Genomic DNA, 22,455 nt, shown 5'->3' with positions numbered 1-22,455 from the left:
GGAGAATGTATTACCAGCTCAGTATTTTAGTATCAAAATATTGGAAAGAATGGGACTACTTCGAAATTACTGCTATACTATCGGAACAAAAAGATGGATTTTTGTGGAGTCAGTGACACTGCTTTATGACAACATGTTTTTAGTGGATCGTTTTTAGCTTGTCTGAATCATACGAAGATAAATATATTTCAAGAACAGGAATGAAACTGAAAAGGAAATGGTACAAAGAAGGCTTAAGAGGAGTGCCGACTGGAATGATCAGGTTGTGTGATAAATGTAGTGAGTCGCTAGAAGAACAGGTCTGATTATAGACAGCGCTTAAGCCATCCTAGGTGCGGCAGGTTCAGCGATGATGGACGATGGAAAAGCTTTAGAACAAGACGTCTTGTGATCTACTACGCACTAAGCTTTCAGATTCTGGGTTATACGTCGATACAGATCCGCCAATAAAATAAGCGTTATTCCAGAATGATTTAGAAGAAACGTTCTTCTTGGAGAATGTGTGCGATTTTTTTAGCTATGGGAAATAGCTGTTTAATCAAGAGCAACAAACATTGCTAACTTACATGTCGTCCATAATGGACTGTAGCTGATTAGATACAAACAATTATTGATGTACAATGCTTCACTCGCTTTAATTTTAACACCATTACGCTTTTCGATGATTGTACCATCATATTCAGGTGGATTATTTTATTTTTCTCGTCGAATTCGTTGCGGCAGGGAAGTTGTGTATCATGTGCCACTGGTGGAGAAACGTGTGCGTTATTTAAATCACTGAAATTTTTTATACACTTTTGCATACATGTGCAGGGGGTTTATTTTCTAGTCCAGTGGTCTTTTCTCAGAATCTCACTGGATGAAGTTCGCTAGTCCCGATAGTTAATTATTGGTTTTTCAGCAGTCATAAGTTTAAGGGATGCAGCCTACTTTTATTTAGGTTTCAGTGATATCGCCGTGTTGAGAATTAATACAGATCCGCCAATAAACCTTTCCTTTTATGTCTCCTGAACACACGTAGTCTAATTTGTTCCGCGCGCCTTACAGATTCCTGGAACGCGTGGATCCCGGCCACAACCGCAAGGTAGGCTTTTCGCGATGCCACGGAAGCTTCGAGAAACAGACGAGTAGTAACATTTCAAATGGTAGAAACTATGTTTAGTCGACACAGCACAGTATCTCTGATCTGACTGAGGAGCTATTTGTTCGTAGTGCGCATGCAGAAATGGGAAGAAAAGAATAAGACGACAGGGACAGTCTCGAACAAGTCAGATAATATACAGGGTGGTCCACTGATGCGACCGGGCCAAATATCTTACGAAATAAGCATCAAACGAAAAATCTACAAAGAACGAAACTCGTCTAACTTGAAGGGGGAAACCAGATGGCGCTATGGTTGGCCCGACAGATGGCGCTACCATAGGTCAAACGGATATCAACTGCGTTTTTTAAAATAGGAACCCCCATTTTTTATTACATATTCGTGTAGTACGTAAAGAAATATGAATGTTTTAGTTGGACCACTTTTTTCGCTTTGTGATAGATGGCGCTGTAATAGTCACAAACGTATAAGTACGTGGTATCACGTAACATTCCGCCAGTGCAGACGGTATTTGCTTCGTGATACATTACCTGTGTTAAAATGGACCGTTTATCAATTGCGGAAAAGGTCGCTATCGTTTTGATGTATGCCTACTGTGATCAAAATGCCTAACGGGCGTTTGCTATGTATGCTGCGCGGTATCCTGGGCGACATCATCCAAGCGTCCGGATAGTTCGCCGGATAGTTACGTTATTTAAGGAAACAGGAAGTGTTCAGCCACATGTGAAACGTCAACCACGACCTGCAACAAATGATGATGCCCAAGTAGGTGTTTTAGCTGCAGTCGCGGCTATTCCGCACATCAGTAGCAGAAAAATTGCGCGAGAATCGGGAACCTCAAAAACGTCGGTGTTGAGATGCTACATCAACATCGATTGCACCCGTACCATATTTCTATGCACCAGGAATTGCATGGCGGCGACTTTGAACGTCGTGTACAGTTCTGCCACTGGGCACAAGAGAAATTACCGGACGTTCAAAAAATGGCTCTGAGCACTATGGGACTTAATTTCTGAGATCATTAGTCCCCTAGAACTTAGAACTACTTAAACCTAACTAACTTATGGACATCACGCACATCCATGCCCGAAATTACGGGACAATGAGAGATTTTTTGCACGCGTTCTGTTTAGCGACGAAGCGTCATTCACCAACAGCGGTAACGCAAAACGGCATGATATGCACTATTAGGCAACGGAAAATCCGGGATGGCTGCGACAAGTGGAACATCAGCGACCCTGGCGGGTTAATGTATGGTGCAGCATTATGGGAGGAACGATAATTGGCCCCTATTTTATCGATGGCAATCTAAATGGCGCAATGTGTGCTGATTTCCTACGTAATGTTCTACCGATGTTACTTCAAGATGTTTCACTGTATGACAGAATGGCTATGTACTTCCAACATGACGGATGTCCGGCACATAGATCGCTTGCGGTTGAAGCGGTATTGAATAGCATATTTCATGACTGGTGGATTGGTCGTCGAAGCACCATACATTGGCCCGCACGTTCACCGGATCTGACATCCCCAGATTTCTTTCTGAGGGGAAAGTTGAAGGATATTTGCTATCTTGATCGACCGACAACGCCTGACAACATGCGTCAGCGCATTGTCAATGCATGTGCGAACATTACGGAAGGCAAACTACTCGCTGTTGAGAGGAATGTCGTTACACGTATTGCCAAATGCATTGAGGTTGACGGACATCATCTTGAGCATTCATTGCATTAATGTGGTATTTACAGGCAATCACACTGTAACAGCATGCATTCTCAGAAATGATAAGTTCACAAAGGTACATGTATCACATTGGATCAACCGAAATAAAGTGTTAAAAACGTACCTAGGTTCTGTATTTTAATTTAAAAAACCTACCTGTTACCAACTTTTCGTCTAAAATTGTGAGCCATATGTTTGTGACTATTACAGCGCCATCTATCACAAAGCGAAAAAAGTGGCCCAACTAAAACATTCATATTTCTTCACGTACTACACGAATATGTAATAAAAAATGGGGGTTCCTATTAAAAAAACCGCAGTTGATATCCGTGTGACCTATGAGAGCGCCATCTAGCGGGCCAATCATAGCGCCATCTGGTTTCCTCCTTCAATCTAGACAAGTTTCGTTCTTTGTAGTTTTTTCGTTTGACGCTTATTTTGTGAGATATTTGGCCCGGTCGCGATCAATAGACCACCCTGTATATATGTGTGTATGTGTACGTGTGTGTGTGTGTGTGTGTGTGTGTGTGTGAAAGAGAGAGAGAGAGTGTGTGTGTGTGTGTTTGTGTGTGTGTGTCGTAATTTATGCGTTATACTGTATATCATGATTAATAGAGAACATGAACACAGCTCAAAGAATATGTTAACGGAAGCAAAATAAAAAATCCAGTAAAATTATTAAAGGAGGCATTTTCGAGATAACTACGAATGTGCTGTAGTACGAAATACTGTCCTAGTTAGTACAGACGTATGTGAAATATAAGCTTCCCGTTTTAGTCCCCATCTAATTTGTGCCAAATTGTATCCTGGGCCCTCGGTAGGGAAATAATGCAGATGCATGACAGAACATGTTGTTGTTGATGTGCGTTAGACTCCAAGATCACTTGATATGGATCCTCAACATTTTTCTCTCTCGAATCAGTTTAAAAGTGTACTGTGCATCACGCTCGTTGATACAGTCGAAGAACTGAAGTAGCGAAGTTTATTGGCTTGTCAGAATCTACGCGATGATCTGGGGGTGTCTGAAAGAATTCGAAACTCAGTGGAGAGACGAGTGCATCTAAATGTGAGAACGACATGTGAAATACTTCCATTAATAGTAAATTACAACACGGGATGGCGCTGAAACAATATTGTATTTCTTACTAAGATAGCCCATCAGTAAACTAAAGCTTAATTGTGTCCGGTTTCAATCTAAAATTTCACATTTTGTGTATATTTGCACTAACTAGGACACTATTTCAAAGTGAAGTCACGGGCTGCTCGAAACCACGCTTTCGTAAACAAATCTTGAGCGGCTCGTCTGTGGGTCTGTGTTTACTGGAACGTTTTTGCTCATACGCTGGCGGGAAGAAAATCATAATACCGAGAAGGATAGGCATCTTCCTACATCCGAAAGGTGATGTCTATTCAGATTTCTCGCCAGACGCCTAAAACTGGCGTTGGTAGCGCCACTAGGAGGATATAAGTCAGGTTTGCTTGCTGTAACGGTCGTGAGCGTTAGTTGCGTTTGAGAGCGGACGTGGTGATTTGTGTTAGGCAAGAATGCCTTTAAGGCGACAATGGCGCTATTATCACCGGTAATAGGGCTACGAGAAGCTGGATGTTGCTTCTTCGATATTGCAGAAAGACTTGACAAGAATGTAGCCATTGTACATAATTTCTGGTAGCGCTGATCACGAGAATCACAAGGGCGCAAGAAGACCGGGCTACTGACGGCCACGTGGCACCACCGAGAGGGAAGGCCATCGTGCCTGGCGTATGGCTCTGGCGCATCTTACTGCGTCTGCAGCTGCAGTTCGAGCAGCAGTTGGCACCACAACGGCACAGCCAACTGTTACAAATCGGTTACTTCAAAGACGGCTCCAATACAGATCCCGTGTAGTGTGTATTCCACCGACCCCAAACCGCCGCCATTTACGACGTAAGTACACTCATGCTCATAAATTAAGGAGAAAGTTGATACGTGGTGTGCGGTTTGCGGGTTTAAATCACCTCGGGGTATGACCAGACGGTGCATTTGACCTACGGTCGTCGCACGGTGGCACTGGCAGCAGTCCACATTCGCAGAGGTGTGTTCGTGCATGTCAGAGTACGGTGCAGCGAGTAAGTGTGCAGACGTTTCCAGATGTGCTAATGGTGACTGTGTGTTGAAAGTGGCTCAAAGAACACATATTGATGACGTTATGAGGGCTGGAATACTAGGGCGACTGGAGGCTGGTCAAACACAGCAAGTGGTAGCACGGGCCCTCCGTGTGCCACAAAGTGTGGTCTCAAGATTATGGCAACGATTCCAGCAGACGGGAAACGTGTCCAGGCGCTACAGTACAGGACGTACACAGTGTACAACACCACATGAAGACCGATATCTCACCATCAGTGCCCGCAGACGGCCACGGAGTACTGCAGGTAGCCTTGCTCGGGACCTTTCGCAGCCACTGGAACAGTTGTTTCCAGACACGCACTCTACAGACGACTGCAAGGTGCATTCCACTGACCCCTGGTCACAGGAGAGCCCGTAAAGCCTGGTGTCAAGAACACAGTACATTGTCATTGGAACAGTGGTCCCAGGTTATGTTCACGGACGAGTCCAGATATAGTCTGAACAGTGATTCTCGCCGGGTGTTCATCTGGCGTGAACCGGGAACCAGATACCAACCCCCTTAATATCCTTGGAAGAGACCTGTATGGAGGTCGTGGTTTGATGGCGTGGGGTGGGATTATGATTGATGCACGTACACTTCTGCATGTCTTTGACAGAGGAACTGTAACAGGTCAGGTGTATCGGGACGTGGTTTTGCACCAGTATGTCTGCCTTTTCAGGGGTGCCAACTTCCTTCTGATGGATGATAACGCACGGCCCAACCGAGCTGCAGTCGTGGAGGAATACCTTGAAGCAGAAGATATCAGGCGAATGGAATGGCCTGCTTGTTCTCCAGACCTAAACCCCATCGAGCACGTCTGGACGCTCTCGGTCGACGTATCGCTGCACGTTTTCAAACCCCTACGACACATCAGGAGCTCCGACAGGCGCTGGTGCAAGAATGGGAGGCTATACTCCAGCAGCTGCTCGACCACCTGATCCAGAGTATGCCAACCCGTTGTGCGGCCTGTGTACGTGTGCATGGTGATCATATCTCATATTGATGTCGGAGTACATGCGCAAGAAACAGTGGCGTTTTGTAGCACGTGTGTTTCGGGACGGTTTTCTCAACTTATCACTAATACCGTGGACTTACAGATCTGTGTCGTGTGTGTTCCCTATGTGCCTATGCTATTAGCGCCAGTTTTGTGTAGTGCCACGTTGTGTGGCACCACATTCTGGAATTATCCTTAATTTATGAGTATGAGTGTAGTATCAAGCGAGAGCTCACTGGAGAACAGGGTGGGGGTCGGTTGCGTTTTCTGATGAAAGCTGGATCTGCCTCGGTGCCAGTGATGGCACGTTTCTTAGAGGGAAGTCAGCTGAGAGCCTGGAATCGACCTATCTGCTTGCTAGGCACGCAGGTCCCACCAGGAACTATCGTCTGTGGTGCGATTTAGTATGACAGCAGGTGCAATCTCGTGGTTATCGAGTGTACCCTGAGCGCAAATCTGTATGTCAGTCTGGTGATTCGATCTGTTGTGCTTCCACTCATGTACAGCATCCTGAGGGTATTTTCCAACAGGATAACACTCGCCCAAAAACCGCAGTTGTAACCCAACACGCTCTACTGAGTGCCGACACGTTGCCTTGGCCTCAGACACCAAATGTGTCTCCAATTGAGTGCATATGGGACATCAAAGGACGACGACTCCAGCGTTATCCACAAACAGCTTTAACCGTCGCTGTGTTGAGCGAGCAAGTGCAACAAGCATAGAACTACATCCCACAAACTCACATCCGGCACCTGTACAACACAACGGATGCACGTTTGCACGTTTGCGTTCAACATTCCGGCGGTTGCGCCGGTTATTAATGTACCAGCATTTTAAATTTGCAATGACATATCTTTCACTTACGTAAAACGGTGATCTTGAAATGTTTTTCACTTGAATATGTTACCTAGGCAAACGTATTTCCAAAATTTCGTTACTGTACATTAATTATTTTTTGGTATTGCGATTTTTTTCTGTCATTATATTATCGTATAATTACACCCATGTCATTTTTCGCTATTATTCAGGATACACGTTGTATGTGCTCACTTGTTAGCGCAGTGGCAAAAAAGGGATGAGTATTGGGATTACAATACTCGTAGACCATTAATAATGTAAACACGAAGATTAATTACACACAAGGCATAAGTTAGAGAAAAAGTTCAGCCAAACGCAGAGAGAAAGTAATAACAATAATAGTACTAGGATTAATATTTACAGCAAGAATTTATAAAATACAGAGAGGAAAGTAAAAAAAAAATAAACAGTAAAATAACTCTATCCATTTTTTTACGAAAATCCCAGTATTCGGTGGTTTTGACTGCTGTTTTGTATCTGCAGCAAGAATAATAGTAGTAAAGGTATCCTGAATGTTCCTGCAGATTAGCAGTTGTTGTTGGTCCCGCACGTCATCACACTGATAAATTTTGTCACCATTACTGGGAAGCCCTGTTTCCTGAGTTTGACTTTGCATCAGGACACCTCAGTTCCCGGTCTGTTCAGCGTCCTCCATTTCATGTAAGGCAAGTGTGAACCTGCGGCTGGTTCCTCTCCGCGATCCGTGCGGTGTGCGTCAAGCAAAGAATCTCGCTAATGTGCCACTCGGAACTTTCCACGAGATGAAGTAATTATTGTACATATCTACGTGAAGTCCTTTTTCGATCTCAGTCTCGGTCGTTGGTGCTTGTGTCCTAACAATGGCTGTCTGCGATCAGTTCTCTGTTTATTCTTCTCTACTTATTACGAATATTTGGTGGTGCTATACCCGTAATGTGGTACAGGTTACTGACTGGAGTTAGTTGCAGACAGCCTGTCACGACGCGCCAGGCTCGTTCAAAGCTGTAGCAATCAGTGTGGCATGTACAGAATTTTGAGAAGCTGGTGCAGAATATTCTGCTGCGGAGAAACAGTGTCAGAGCAGACATACAAAACACTTTTGTTTGAGTGCCCCAGATGGTTCCTGTAAGTCTGCGGCTAGTGGATTTCCATGTAGATTGAATTTGTTTCCTCAAAGTCGTTTTGAATGTAAGGAAACGACCCATCTTCATCCAAGGTATTTGAAAGTATTGCAGTGGAACAGTTGTTCTCCTCTGCTAGTGTAGTCCAGCTTCCATTTAGCTTTCCTATTTCTTTAGATGAAATGCAAAAGTCTGTGTCTTTCGAGGATTTTCCTTAAGATATTTAGCCGGCCACAGTGGCCGAGCGGTTCTAGGAGCTACACACTGGAACTGCGCGACTGCTACGGTAGCAGGTTTGAATCCTGCCTCGGGCATGGATGTGTGCGATGTCCTTAGGTTAGTTAGGTTTAAGTAGTTCTAAGTTCTAGGGGACTGATGACCTCAGATGTTAAGTGTGGTGTCACCGCCAGACACCACACTTGCTAGGTGGTAGCCTTTAAATCGGCCGCGGTCCGTTAGTATACGTCGGACCCGCGTGTCGCCACTATCAGTGATTGCAGACCGAGCGCCGCCACACGGCAGGTCTAGAGAGACTTCCTAGCACTTGCCCCAGTTGTACAGCCGACTTTGCTAGCGATGGTTCACTGACAAATTACGCTGTCATTTGCCGAGACGATAGTTAGCATAGCCTTCAGCTACGTCATTTGCTACGACCTAGCAAGGCGCCATTACCAGTTACTATTGATGCTGTAAAACATGTACCGTCAAGAGCGATGTTCACCAATTATGGATTAAAGTTAAGTATTCCAGAAGCTACGTACCTTTTTTACTAGTCTCATTTCCGTGTCCTGTTCCAGACCTCACGCCAGCCTGCGTGAGCTTAAACGCGTGCCTTTCGGCTTCCTGTGATAGTGGATTGGCTGTCTTGCCAGTCCACAACATTAAGTTCCATAGTGCTCAGAGCCAGCCTTAAGATATTTATCATCGTAATTCTTGGCCAGGTCTTCGAGAGCTATCGTCACATCCATTTCTACCTCCTCAAAGATTTTACCTCGGGCATCAGTCGCTGTATCATCAGCACAAATAAACGCTTCTGTTCCACTATTAATTCTTTGGTCGTTTGTGTAAATGTTATACAACAGAGGGGAAAGCACAGTTCCCTGATGGAGGCCATCTTTGCAAGTCCTCCACCGGCTTTTCTTAATTTGCAGGCTGACAAAGTATCTGCTATTTTGCATCGGACACTAGGTGAACTGGGTTAAGAGGCTCTCCTTTGTGACTGGAGATACTTTTATAAACAGATTTTAGCATCTGACTGTATCATAAGCTACTATGGGATCAATGACAGCCACATCGATAACTTGACCTCTTTCATACCGATCCTCAATGCCAAACTGTTCCAATCCTCATTCCGCCTTCCTCACTAAAAAGGTTGCCGAGCGAACGTACTCGCGCTCTTTTAACACAGAACATTCTAAATCCATCCACACAGTCTCTCTTCGTAGTAAAGGCTTCTCACTATCTTCCACTCAATGCCAATTTCTATATACACTGAGCAGCTGAAACATTACGATCACCAACGTAGTGTCGATACAAACCCGTCCAGGCGATAGCAGTGTCACATGGATAGGAATGATTGCTGGTCAGAAACACGCACGATGCATGTAGTGTAGTATCAGTGAGCGAGCTATCCGTACGTAGAATTGGAAAGGCGAGCGGTCTATCTGAGTTTGACCGAGGGCAGATTGTGATGGCCCGGAGGCTCGGCACGAGCATTTCGGAAACTGCACGATTCGTCAGATGTGCTAGGAGACCTGTGGTAATTGTCTTCAACGCGTGTCGAAACCAAGGTGAAACCATGTCCAACGTCGTCGGGTTGTGCGCCACCCCTCATTATAGATATCGACCGTCGTGGGCTGGGAGACTGGTGAAACAGAACAGGCGGCGAACTGTGGCGGAACTAACATCAGACTTTAATGCTGGGCAGAGTACGTCGTGCACTCCTAACGACGGTTCTCTGCTACCAGCTACCAATGCATGTGCCAATGTTAATACCACGACATCGACACCTATGACTAAAATGGGCACGTGACCATGGGCAGTGGACGTTGGAGCGGTGGCGGAGCGAAGCAAGATCTGATGAATCCCGATATCTTCTTCATCACGCCGATGGGAGAGCGCGAATCCCTCATCTCCCAGGGGAACAGCTCTTTGACACCTCTACTGCGGGACGGAGACCAGCTGGTGAGAGCTCCGGTATGCCCTGGGGAACATTCGCGTGAGCATCCATGGGTCCAGTGGAGCTCGTGGAAGGCACTGCGACGGCCAAGGAGTGTCGTACACTGGTTGCACACCACGTACACCCCTTCATGACGATCATGTTTCCTGGCGGCAGTGTCATTTTTCATCGAAATAATGCACCATGTCACAAGACCCCCCCCCCCCCCCCCCCCCCACACACACACACCTCGCCAGATCTGAATCTGATCTAACAAATGTCGGATGTGGTTGAATGTGGCGACCTACCAGGGCCTCATTGCCTCCATACCACGACGCGTCTCCAATGTTATCCGTGCCAGAGATGGACAAACCGGCTATTAGATAGGTGGACATAATGTTGTGTCTGATTAGTGTACGTCTCTATTCCACTGTCACCTTTTTTCCCATTGATTTGCAGAATATCCCATTACCATTGTCCACTCTCTCACTCTCAGTCTCTTTTTGTTTTTCTTTCCCAGTGCCACTGTCTCCACCATACTTCGGCAGCTCAAAAATTCTGGGATGTCCAACTTACTTTTGCCTCTATAGCCAGGTGTTTAAAATGCGCCCTCAATTTTTTTTTTTTGTCATCAGTCTACTGACTGGCTTGAAGCGGCCCGCCCGCCACGAATTCCTTTCCTGTGCTAACCTCTTCATCTCAGAGTAGCACTTGCAACCTACGTCCTCAATTATTTGCTTGACGTATTCCAATCTCTGTCTTCCTCTACAGTTTTTGCCCTCTACAGCTGCCTCTAGTACCATGCAAGTCATTCCCTCATGTCTTATCAGATGTCCTATCATCCTGTCCCTTTTCCTTATCAGTGTTTTCCACATATTCCTCTCCTCTCCGATTCTGCGTAGAACCTCCTCATTCCTCACCTTATCAGTCCACCTAATTTTCAACATTCGTCTGTAGCACCACATCTCAAATGCTTCGATTCTCTTCTGTTCCGGTTTTCCCACAGTCCATGTTTCACTACCATACAATGCTGTACTCCAGACGAACATCCTCAGAAATTTCTTCCTCAAATTAAGGCCGGTATTTGATATTAGTAGACTTCTCTTGTCCAGAAATGCCTTTTTTGCCATAGCGAGTCTGCTTTTGATGTCCTCCTTGCTCCGTCCGTCATTGGTTATTTTACTGCCTAGGTAGCAGAATTCCTTAACTTCATTGACTTTGTGACCATCAATCCTGATGTTAAGTTTCTCGCTGTTCTCATTTCTACTATTTCTCATTACCATCGTCTTCCTCCGATTTACTCTCAAACCATACTGTGTACTCATTAGACTGTTCATTCCGTTCAGCAGATCATTTAATTCTTCTTCACTTTCACTCAGGATAGCAATGTCATCAGGAATCGTATCATTGATATCCTTTCACCTTGTATTTTAATTCCACTCCTGAACATTTCTTTTATTTCCATCATTGCTTCCTCGATGTACAGATTGAAGGGTAGGGGCGAAAGGCTACAGCCTTGTCGTACACCCTTCTTAATACGAGCACTTCGTTCTTGATCGTCCACTCTTATTATTCCCTCTTGGCTGTTGTACATATTTTTCAGAATCTCGAACAGCTTGCACCATTTTATATTGTCGAACGCTTTTTCCAGATCGACAAATCCTATAAAAGTGTCTTGATTTTTCTTTAGCCTTGCTTTCATTATTAGCCGTAATGTCAGAATTGCCTCTCTCGTCCCTTTACTTTTCTTAAAGCCAAACTGATCGTCACCTAGCGCATTCTCAATTTTCTTTTCCATTCTTCTGTATATTATTCTTGTAAGCAGCTTCGATGCATGAGCTGTTAAGCTGATTGTGCGATAATTCTCGCACTTGTCAGCTCTTGCCGTCTTCGGAATTGTGTGGATGATGCTTTTCCGAAAGTCAGATGGTATGTCGCCAGAGTCATATATTCTACACACCAACGTGAATAGTCGTTTTGTTGCCACTTCCCCCAATGATTTTAGAAATTCTGATGGAATGTTATCTATCCCTTCTGCCTTATTTGACCGTAAGTCCTCCAAAGCTCTTTTAAATTCCGATTCTGATACTGGATCCCCTATCTCTTCTAAATCGACTCCTGTTTCTTTTTCTATCACATCAGACAAATCTTCACCCTCATAGAGACTTTCAATGTATTCTTCCCACCTATCTGCATTTAACAGTGGAATTCCCGTTGCACTCTTAATGTTACCACCGTTGCTTTTAATGTCACCAAAGGTTGTTTTGACTTTCCTGTATGCTGAGTCTGTCCTTCCGACAATCATATCTTTTTCGATGTCTTCACATTTTTCCTGCAGCCATTTCGTCTTAGCTTCCCTGCACTTCCTGTTTATTTCATTCCTCAGCGACTTGTATTTCTGTATTCCTGATTTTCCCGGAACATGTTTATACTTCCTCCTTTCATCAATCAACTGAAGTATTTCTTCTGTTACCCATGGTTTCTTCGCAGCTACCTTCTTTGTACCTATGTTTTCCTTGCCAACTTCTGTGATGGCCCTTTTTAGAGATGTCCATTCCTCTTCAACTGTACTGCCTACTGCGCTATTCCTTATTGCTGTATCTATAGCGTTAGAGAACTTCAAACGTATCTCGTCATTCCTTAGTACTTCGGTATCCCACTTCTTTGCGTATTGATTCTTCCTGACTAATGTCTTGAACTTCAGCCTACTCTTCATCACTACTATATTGTGATCTGAGTCTATATCTGCTCCTGGGTACGCCTTACAATCCTGTATCTGATTTCGGAATCTCTGTCTGACCATGATGTAATCTAATTGAAATCTTCCCATATCTCCCGGCATTTTCCAAGTATACCTACTCCGCTTGTGATTCTTGAACAGGGTATTCGCTATTACTAGCTGAAACTTGTTACAGAACTCAATTAGTCTTTCTCCTCTTTCATTCCTTGTCCCAAGCCCATATTCTCCTGTAACCTTTTCTTCTACTCCTTCCCCTACAACTGCATTCCAGTCGCCCATGACTATTAGATTTTCTTCCCCCTTTACATACTGAATTACCCTTTCAATATCCTCATACGCTTTCTCTATCTGTTCATCTTCAGCTTGCGACGTCGGTATGTATACCTGAACTATCGTTGTCGGTGTTGGTCTGCTGTCGATTCTGATTAGAACAACCCGGTCACTGAACTGTTCACAGTAACACACCCTCTGCCCTACCTTCCTATTCATAACGAATCCTACACCTGTTATACCATTTTATGCTGCTGTTGATATTACCCGATACTCATCTGACCAGAAATCCTTGTCTTACTTCCACTTCACTTCACTGACCCCTACTATATCTAGATTGAGCCTTTGCATTTTCCTTTTCAGATTTTCTAGTTTCCCTACCACGTTCAAGCTTCTGACATTCCACGCCCCGACTCGTAGAACGTTATCCTTTCGTTGATTATTCAATCTTTTTCTCATGGTAACCTCCCCTTTGGCAGTCCCCTCCCGGAGATCCGAATGGGGGACTATTCTGGAATCTTTTGCCAATGGAGAGATCATCACGATACTTCTTCAATTACAGGCCACATGTCCTGTGGATACACGTTACGCGTCTTTAATGCAGTGGTTTCCATTGCCTTCTGCATCCTCATGTCGTTGATCATTGCTGATTCTTCCGCCTTTAGGGGCAATTTCCCACCCCTAGGACAAGAGAGTGCCCTGAACCTCTATTCGCTCCTCCGCCCTCTTTGACAAGGCCGTTGGCAGAATGAGGCTGACTTCTTATGCCGGAAGTCTTCGGCCGCCAATGCTGATTACTTATTAAAATTTAGGCAGTGTCGGGGATCGAACCCATGACCGAAGACGTTTTGATTATGAATCCAAGACGCTACCCCCTTTTTTTATTTTTTATTTATTTTTTTAAAATCTCATTTTGTTCACTTTCCTTCGTTGCACCTGCTCGGGGCGGACGTCGTAAGACATCCGTTTAAGTTCGTTATTGACTGATTAACTCAGTTTTTTATTACAGAGGGCTACTAACCCTCTCACCGAACACGCTGAGCTACCGTGCCGGCGACCCCTAGACCACGGGTTATCATGTACCAGCGTGTTAAAGTTTGCCGGTATTAGATTGTACATCCCCTATCCCTGTCTTAACCCTGTTTAATCCAAGTGCTTCGTTCTTGGTCGTCCACTCTTATTATCCCCTCTTGGCTCTGGTACATATTGTATATTACCTGTGGCGTCAACAGTTACGATGCCACAACGTAGGTGCACGCTCTCGTAAGTTGGCACTACGAGGAAAGACTAACTACGCCGACCACAGCGCCCTCTGGCCGACGCTGTGGATCTCAGGGAGTGCCGTCTTGATTATGGCCCATTTCTGATGGAAATATCGCTTCTTGATATTGAGACTTTGTATTAGTTACGTTCAGTTAAAGTTTGGACAGCAACGAGTATTTGTTAGTTTTGAGATAAGACAGAACAGTCATCCTAACTTCACAGGATTAGACATGGACTACTGCTTCACGCCTATGTGCTCGTTCTAGCCAAAGTTATGTATGCATTTGATATTTACTTGTGTGTTTTTACTTTATTAAACGTGTTAAAGTTACATGCAGTACCGAAGTGCTTCACCTCTCCTGCTCCTATTCGCTTCTCCTGTATATTATTCTTGTCAACGACTTGGATGCATGAACTGTTAAACTGACTGTACGATAATTCTCGCACTTGTCAACTCTTGCGGTCTTCGGAATTGTGTGATGATATTTTTTCGAAAGTCAGATGATATGTTGCCAAACTCACACATTCTACGCACCATCGTGAATAGTCGATTTGTTGCCACTTTTCCTAATGATTTTAGAAATTCTGATGGAAAAGCTCTTTTAAAATCTGATTCCAATACTGGATCCCCTATCTCTTCTAAATCGACTCCTGTTTCTTCTTCTTTCCCATCAGACAAACCTTCTTCCTCATAGAGGCCTTCAGTTTACTCTTTCCATATATCCGCTCTCTCCTCTGCATTTAACAGTGGAATTCCCGTTGGATTCTTAATGTTACCACCGTTGCTTTTAACGCCACCGAAGGTCGTTTTGATTTTCCTGAATGCTGAGTATGTCCGTTGGCCCTTTCCCAGGCTTTCGAAGTGCTACTACTTTGACTTTGCACCAAATCTTGGGAATCTGCAATTTGGCAATACAGATTTCATATCCACTACTTTGTAGCAGCACCTTTTTTTCGGAGGTGTCATTTAATATTGAGGTATAGCTGTCGATATTAACCGCGGAGGTGTAGGCCATCCATCAAGCTGTATTTTACATAGTCGACTTACAAGACGACAAGGTGCTAGTACGTACTGAATCGATGAATGTCCTATAGTATCTTATGAGGGCAGTCGAAGAAAAAGGTGTTAATCCTTTGGCACACGATATACTGCTAAGTCTCAGTCGAGGAATGGAATTGCGTCAATGGGTTCATCTTGAGACATGTTGGAATTAGATCAACTGGGGAAAGTGGTGCAGCATCTACTTCCCATCGACATAGGCCTACCATAAAGTGATTTTCGTAGTAGATTCACCAGACGAGCAAAACCGGGTTGGACAAAGTTAGAAAACACTTACAACATCAAAGCCACATGCTGTTAGGTGATTCAACAACAGATTCCAAGCTACTCTTGACTTCTCAACTTAGCTCTCACGAAAAGAGAAACTATTGATCTTAACAGACTAAGAGCAGGTCATATGAATACCAATAAAACGAGACAAGTGTTTAAAGTTCATTCCTTCTTCAAACTGTGATTGCTGCCTCATTGACGATGCTGTTGTACATGTATTCATACAATGCGATAAATACCGTTATCCAAGAACAATTACTCAGTACAATATTTTAAAAATTAAGAACTGTTTTTCTGTCATGGTAACTCTTGGTTCCACTAATAGATCCGCAGCCAAAAGCATTTGACATTTCATTCATCTTTGTGAAAGGGAACTTTAAATTTTGATGATGTCTTTAATGTTTCATTATGTACGTATAAAATTGGGTTTTATGATAAAATTTCTTGCATTTTTATTGTAATGATGCAATCAATCTGATGTACTGTGTTGACTCCTTAAAAGCACTCCGTCTCCAGACCACAAGTGACCCACCGGTATCATCCGACCGCCGTGCCATCCTCAGATGAGGATGCGGATAGGAGGGACGTGTGGTGAGCCTACTGCTCTCTCGGTCGTTATGATGGTTGTCTTTGACCGGAGCCGCTACTATTCGGTCGAGTAGCTCCTCAGTTAGCATCACGAGGCTGAGTGCACCCCGAAAAATGGCAACAGCGCATGGCGGCCCGGATGGTCACCCATCCAAGTGCCGGCCACGCCCGACAGCGCTTAACTTCGCTGATCTGACGGGAATCGGCGTATCCACTGCGGCAAGGTGTTGACTTCTTATCAATTGTATACTATATTTTGTAAGGAAATCAGACCAATGTCCTGTTTGTAGCATTATGTGGAATAATTGTACCTGGTGGAAAGGGCTCTGCCTGACACCAAAATAAAGTAAAATAAAAGTACGGCTCGGCGTTACCTCTTGGTGGGCGTGTTGCAGAGGCCGGTGGGACAGACGGTTCCGCGCGGGCAGTCGCCCTCGCAGATGTCCCTGGAGAGCACCAGCGACTGGTAGGAGCGCAGCATGGCCCGGCACTGCTGCTCGTCCTGCGCCACCAACGCCAGGCTGGGAAAGCGCTCCTTCAGCCGGCGGCGCTCCTGGAACAGCACGCCAAGAGGCCGGATAATTTCTTGCTACCAGCGTTTTCAAAAATCGTGGCGAACAAAAGTATATAGGAGTGTAGGGGCACATCCTAATACACGCAGTTTGCTGTCAGGCACGCAGGTTGGCTCGAGGAAAGAAGTATCCACAGAAAACGCTATGTTTTCTTTTGTGTGTGTGGCATTAGCTGGTCTAAACGATAGCTAGAGGGCAGCAGGTGTTTCCTTTGATTTAATAAAAGCATTGACTGTAAAGACCACACAATACGTCCCCATAAGTTTTAACAGTGTTGGATTGTCGAAAAAGCTCAACAATAGTTTACGTCATATGTGGAAAGGATGAAGCAGAGGGTTGTCCTCCAGTATCAGTCATTAGGGAAGAGGTTTGAATGTGACTGCAGTCATGTAAAGTGTGGATTACCACAGGGTTCTGTTCTGGGTCCACTGATTTTCTTGATACATATTAATACTCTGTCGCTAAACACACATACAAATAACAAAAAAATTTTGGTGAAATCGATCATTTTGAATGTCTAGGACTGAGGGTAGATGGAAGGCTTTCTTTGAAGTATCGTGTACAAGACGTTGTGCAGGAACTGGATGCTACTATCTTCACAATAAAATTATATCGTCTCTGAAACTGGAGTGAGAAGTCTTTGATTACTTTCTCTCTATTATCTCGTGTGATATCATATTTGGAGGTATCTCTGTGTGTCCAAAAAGAATATTTTTAATCCAGAAATGGGCGGTCAGACAGATCTGCTTTTACCTTTCGCAAACCTTGTGCAGGGCTTTAGTTAGGTGTCTCAGAATTCTAGCTCCCCTGTACATAGGGGTGTTAGAGGTGTAAGAGCAGAAATAGTGATCTTGGTACCTGAATATGTACCCACGTCAATGTGATAATTATTTATTCTCTGCGTTTAAGAGTCTTGCTGCAAAAAAAAAAAAAAAAAAAAAAAAAAAAAAAAAAAAAAAAAAAAAAAAAAAATGGTTCAAATGGCTCTGCGCACTATGGGACTCAACTGCTGTGGTCATCAGTCCCCTAGAACTTAGAACTACTTAAACCTAACTAATCTAAGGACCACACACATCCATGCCCGAGGCAGGATTCGAACCTGCGTCCGTAGCGCTCGCGCGGTTCCAAACTGTAGCGCCCAGAACCGCTCGGCAACTCCGGCCGGCTCTTGCTGCAAACATTTCACATAATTTACTACCTGATGCTTCCTTCATTGACATAACTACACCACTAAGTCAGTACAGATTCACCGTTTTGCGTCCACACTTTAAAACGTTTCCTCCTTCCCAGGAGAAAATAAGTATTAATGCCCTGCTCTTGCCACACGTGCTTGTAGGTACTAACTAACCTCAGAACATATTATTCCTAATATCTGTAATTATTAGTCTGCAAAAGAAGTAAATACTGATGTACCGTTCTTCAGTACGCTGTCCTCAGCCACCACTAATTAAACCTAACTAACCTAAGGACATTACACACATCCATGCCCGAGGCAGGATTCGAACCCAGAAAGTAATTGAAAATAGTTAATTGAATATCCACACGATAATTATAATTTACAGGAATGTGAACAACCAAGACTACAGAGCCAGTGCGAGTCGCCAGAGTTTTTGCAACCAACAGCGTAGCAACCAGGCATCCCTCTTGACTGTCCTTGATGATTTTGTAATTCATACTATTAGTGACGCTAAGTAAATCACTTTAAATAAAAATTTTGCCTCTAAAATTGCTGTGAAGTTCTAAAAGTATCGTCATAGATCCGAGACCAACAGAGTGACTGTAAGGTAATTTACGTAAATAGAACCGACAGAGGACATGCAAAAGTCCTTCAATACCTACCGTATTACAACCTGTACATAACTGTACAATGGAATCGGCGTTCTAAGCGTTGAAGAGAACCAATAGTACAGAACCACACACAGTATCTATTTATACTCGTACCAAGTCAGCGTCAGTTTGGTAAAAACATGGCGTCCTCGGCTCTCAGCCAATCAGCGACGCTATCAGCATTGGCCACTCTCTCCCTCTATATAGGCTCTCTGTTCCCAGCCTAATAGTATGCTACACGAAGGCATTATCGGACCGTATTGAGGAATTGTTATTGTTGGAATTACTTGTGATTGTGCAGGACGTGAACAGTGGGTGATCTTATCTGTCTGTGAACAGTGGTTTGCTGCATATTTGTTTTCGAGGATTATGATCTACCTGAAGTCATCTTTTAACGAAGATACAGTAACTGATACAGAAAGCATATACTATTAAAAATGTTGTAGTATTTCCACTCGTACCGCAGTTGTACATGTTGCTGATAGGTAGAAATATGTGAAATAAAAGTACGTACCTACTACGCCTCTGCGACGTATAATAGTCTGAAAAGCACTAATTTCTTACAGATGCCATACTGCTGTGTACCGTTCTGCAAAAACGAAGAAGGAAAAACGGTTGGCATAAGTTACCACGAGTTTCAAACGTGGTTGAGACTGATTTCTCGAGATAACTTCATACCTAATACACTGTCAAACTCATCAGTAGTTTGCAATGAACATTTTACGGAAGCAGATTATAAATCTAGCTCCAAGACAAAGATTCTCAAAACAGGTAGCATTCCTAGCTGATTTCCTGATTATCTTTCCCATAAAATTCCCGTAGCAGTAATATCGAGACGATAAACTGAAAAGGAGCGTCCAAATAGTGAGCTATCCCGTAAACGCAAAAGAAATTCAGACTCTGGGCAAGCAACCTGCACAAATGTTCCATCAAATGAAGCCACGTCAGCTGGAGTTCAGACAGAAGACGACGCGCTTTCCAGACTGAACCTGTTAGAAAAAGAACTAAGGTCACAGAAAACTAAAGCATGGAGACTAACGAGCAGACTGAAGAGGCAGGAACCTAACATCCGCGTGCTGTCAGAACGACTTTCACGCTATGAAAATAATGAGTATCATAAAACCCTGGGGTCGTTAATATCACAAGAAAGTAAGACTTTTAAAACAGAATTTTTGCTAGAGCAATGCAGGTGAAAAGTAGTCGCGCTGGGGCGAGAATGTAGTAGTACAGTGCGTCATTTGTCAATACTGTTCTCCTAAAGGTTACAAATATGCCAGAGATTTTGTGCTAAAATTGCCCAGTAACCGCACTCTTTCTCGGTTTCTTGGTGGCATTTCACAGGAGACAAGAGTTACGCCTCTGATAAATTCGAGGTTGGAAGCAGAAGCTACCTGCCTAAACAAGGCGGAGTTGCTGTGTAGCTTAGTAGTTGATGAAATGTCAATTAAGCAACAACTCCAGCACGACAGAGAATTAGATTCATTTTTCTGAGAACGAGATGTTATGCAGGCGCAGCGGCTTGAAAATGGTAGCGAGTCAAAATAATGTGGGCAAAGAAAATGACCAGTTCTGGCTAATCGCTTGTTATGTTTCATAATAAGTGGACTTACAACTAAATTCAGGTTTCCAGCAGCGTATTTTTTCACCAAACAGCTTTCTGGTGCACAGCTGCATAAACTTTCGTTGTCTGTGATTCAATGTGGCTTTTTTGTGCTTCGCATCGTAACAGATAATCATAAAACAAACGTCACAATGATGGAAAAGTTGTGTGGAAGTAAATCATTGTCTCGTAGAGTGCCACATCCAGAAAACTGTGAACGGCCGCTGTTTCTAGCTTTCGATCAGTGTCACGTTTTAAGAATCTGAGAGCTCTTTCTTTCGAAAGAGCTGTGTCTGATGGTGAGGGAGTGATTTCTGGGAAATACGTGAAACAGTTGTACGAACTACAGAAATTACAAAACCTATCAGTTTTCTTTCTAGGAAGCACGTTGATCCTACTAACTTCGAAAAAATGAACGTTAAGCGTGCCAAGCAGATATTTTCGCCAGAAATAGCTTCTGCACTAAAGCTTCTTAAAGACAATAGTCACATTTACGAGAAAGCTTCGGATTTCATTTCTTCGAGAGCTATGATAAAGTACGTGGAGCACGTGTTAAAATGGCATACACTTCAAGATATTAACAGTACATCACATCATACACTTACTCGTAATGATGACGGAATGAAATACCTCGCAATTGACGATGAAACGCTAGAATGGCTACAAAATCAATTTCTGCCGTATCTAGACACTATTAAAAATGAAAGCACTAGAACTGAGAAGCAATGCCTAAGTAATGAAACATATGAAGCAGTAAAACTAACGACCATCTCAACAGTCGAATGCATCAAATATTTGTTAAATAATGGCTTTCACTTGTCCTCAGTCGCAGTTTTAACGCCGACTGTGTGGAAATGTTCTTCAGTGGTCTGCAACTAACAGCCGACAGTAACGACATGTTGGATTGCAGAGAAAACAGCGGTGTTATCGTTATCTTCGTGTACCAACACAGACACGGACAAAAAAGCACTACCAGTATGGAGAAATTCACGAGCAAAACCATCAACATCCAACAGTCGCCGGCCTGTGTGACCGAGCGGAGGCGCTTCAGTGTGGAACCGCGCGACCGCTACGGTCGCAGGCCCGAATCCTGCCTCTGGCATGGATGTGCGTGATGTCCTTAGGTTAGTTAGGTTTAAGTAGTTCTAAGTTCTAGGGGACTGATGACCTCAGGTCTTAAGTCTCATAGTGCTCAGAGCCATTTGAACCATTTTACAATAGTCAAGAGAGAGACAAGGAGAAAGAACAGCTGCGTGGTTATATTATCCAGATACTAGCTGCCACGCGCGAAATGCAACGTAAGTCTTTGTGTGTATTAAAATTCTCTTATGCTCCTACCGTCATTAGAGCAATCTAGTACAACCTTCTTAGAAAGTAAAATTTCCTGCCTGCGATCACTTTTGCTAAGATCGATGTTTTACCTAAGCGTGCTAATAATGAGTTTTATATTTTTCCAGATACACAGCTTAACACTGTTAAATTGTCATAAATGGTGTGTGGACATAGGTGGACATGTCGTAAAGAAAGTATTAAATGAAATATTCTGTACGTCCTGCGAACTTTGTATTTCAGCGAGTTCGCACAAATCTTCCTTATTCGCTTTAATATATTCCCGTGACGTCACAGGAATTCTTAGTGACTCTGCTAAATACTGTGTCAGATTTTGTGGCAAGTGCTCTACCGTATTTGGGAACTAATGGTGTGAGAAAACATTTGGAAATGTATAAAGTGCCACAACTAGGTAGAAGCGGCTTGTTTAGGTCGTGACAGTGGGGAAAATCATTCGAAACTTTATGTGTAAATATTTTTTACCAATTGTGCTGAAGCAGATAGCTTCATTTACCACAGAAGCATATGAGAAACCAACGTTCTTGAATCCCAAACCACTTAACCGAAAGGTGCTGTATGTATAACACCATACAATATGACATGTAGAAAATTAGTGTCACACACATATATGTAGAATACCAGTAAAAACTGATTTAAACTGTTTTATAGAGAAGTTGTAATTTTTTTCGCCAATAAACAGAATTGACGAAACCATCCGTTACTTCTTTGTGCTCCAGTGTGTAAATGGTTGTGTGCCAGTTTCACTGAAGCAGGTACCTTCTTCTGCTAAAACACCTGACTCGAAATGTGCGGCGAGTTTAACACACAGAGTCATAGACGCTACACACAGTAGAAGCT

At 43.6% G+C, this 22,455-nt stretch overlaps 1 protein-coding gene across 1 annotated transcript in view; it reads right to left on the bottom strand.

Moving 5' to 3' along the window:
• Positions 1-16,639: 16,639 nt before the first annotated feature.
• Positions 16,640-22,455, bottom strand: part of LOC124606207 (dual specificity protein phosphatase 22) — a 271,561-nt gene continuing 265,745 nt past the window's right edge. Inside the window, exon 7 of the mRNA XM_047138179.1 lies at positions 16,640-16,822. Coding sequence (XP_046994135.1) covers positions 16,640-16,822 — 183 coding nt within the window. The remainder of the gene's footprint in view (positions 16,823-22,455) is intronic.

This window comes from Schistocerca americana, chromosome 3 (genome assembly GCF_021461395.2).
Source record: "Schistocerca americana isolate TAMUIC-IGC-003095 chromosome 3, iqSchAmer2.1, whole genome shotgun sequence".
In the NCBI taxonomy this organism is placed as follows: Eukaryota; Metazoa; Arthropoda; class Insecta; order Orthoptera; family Acrididae; genus Schistocerca; species Schistocerca americana.
The sequence above is the reverse complement of the archived record's forward strand: the minus strand, read 5'-3'. Positions and strand labels throughout refer to the sequence as shown.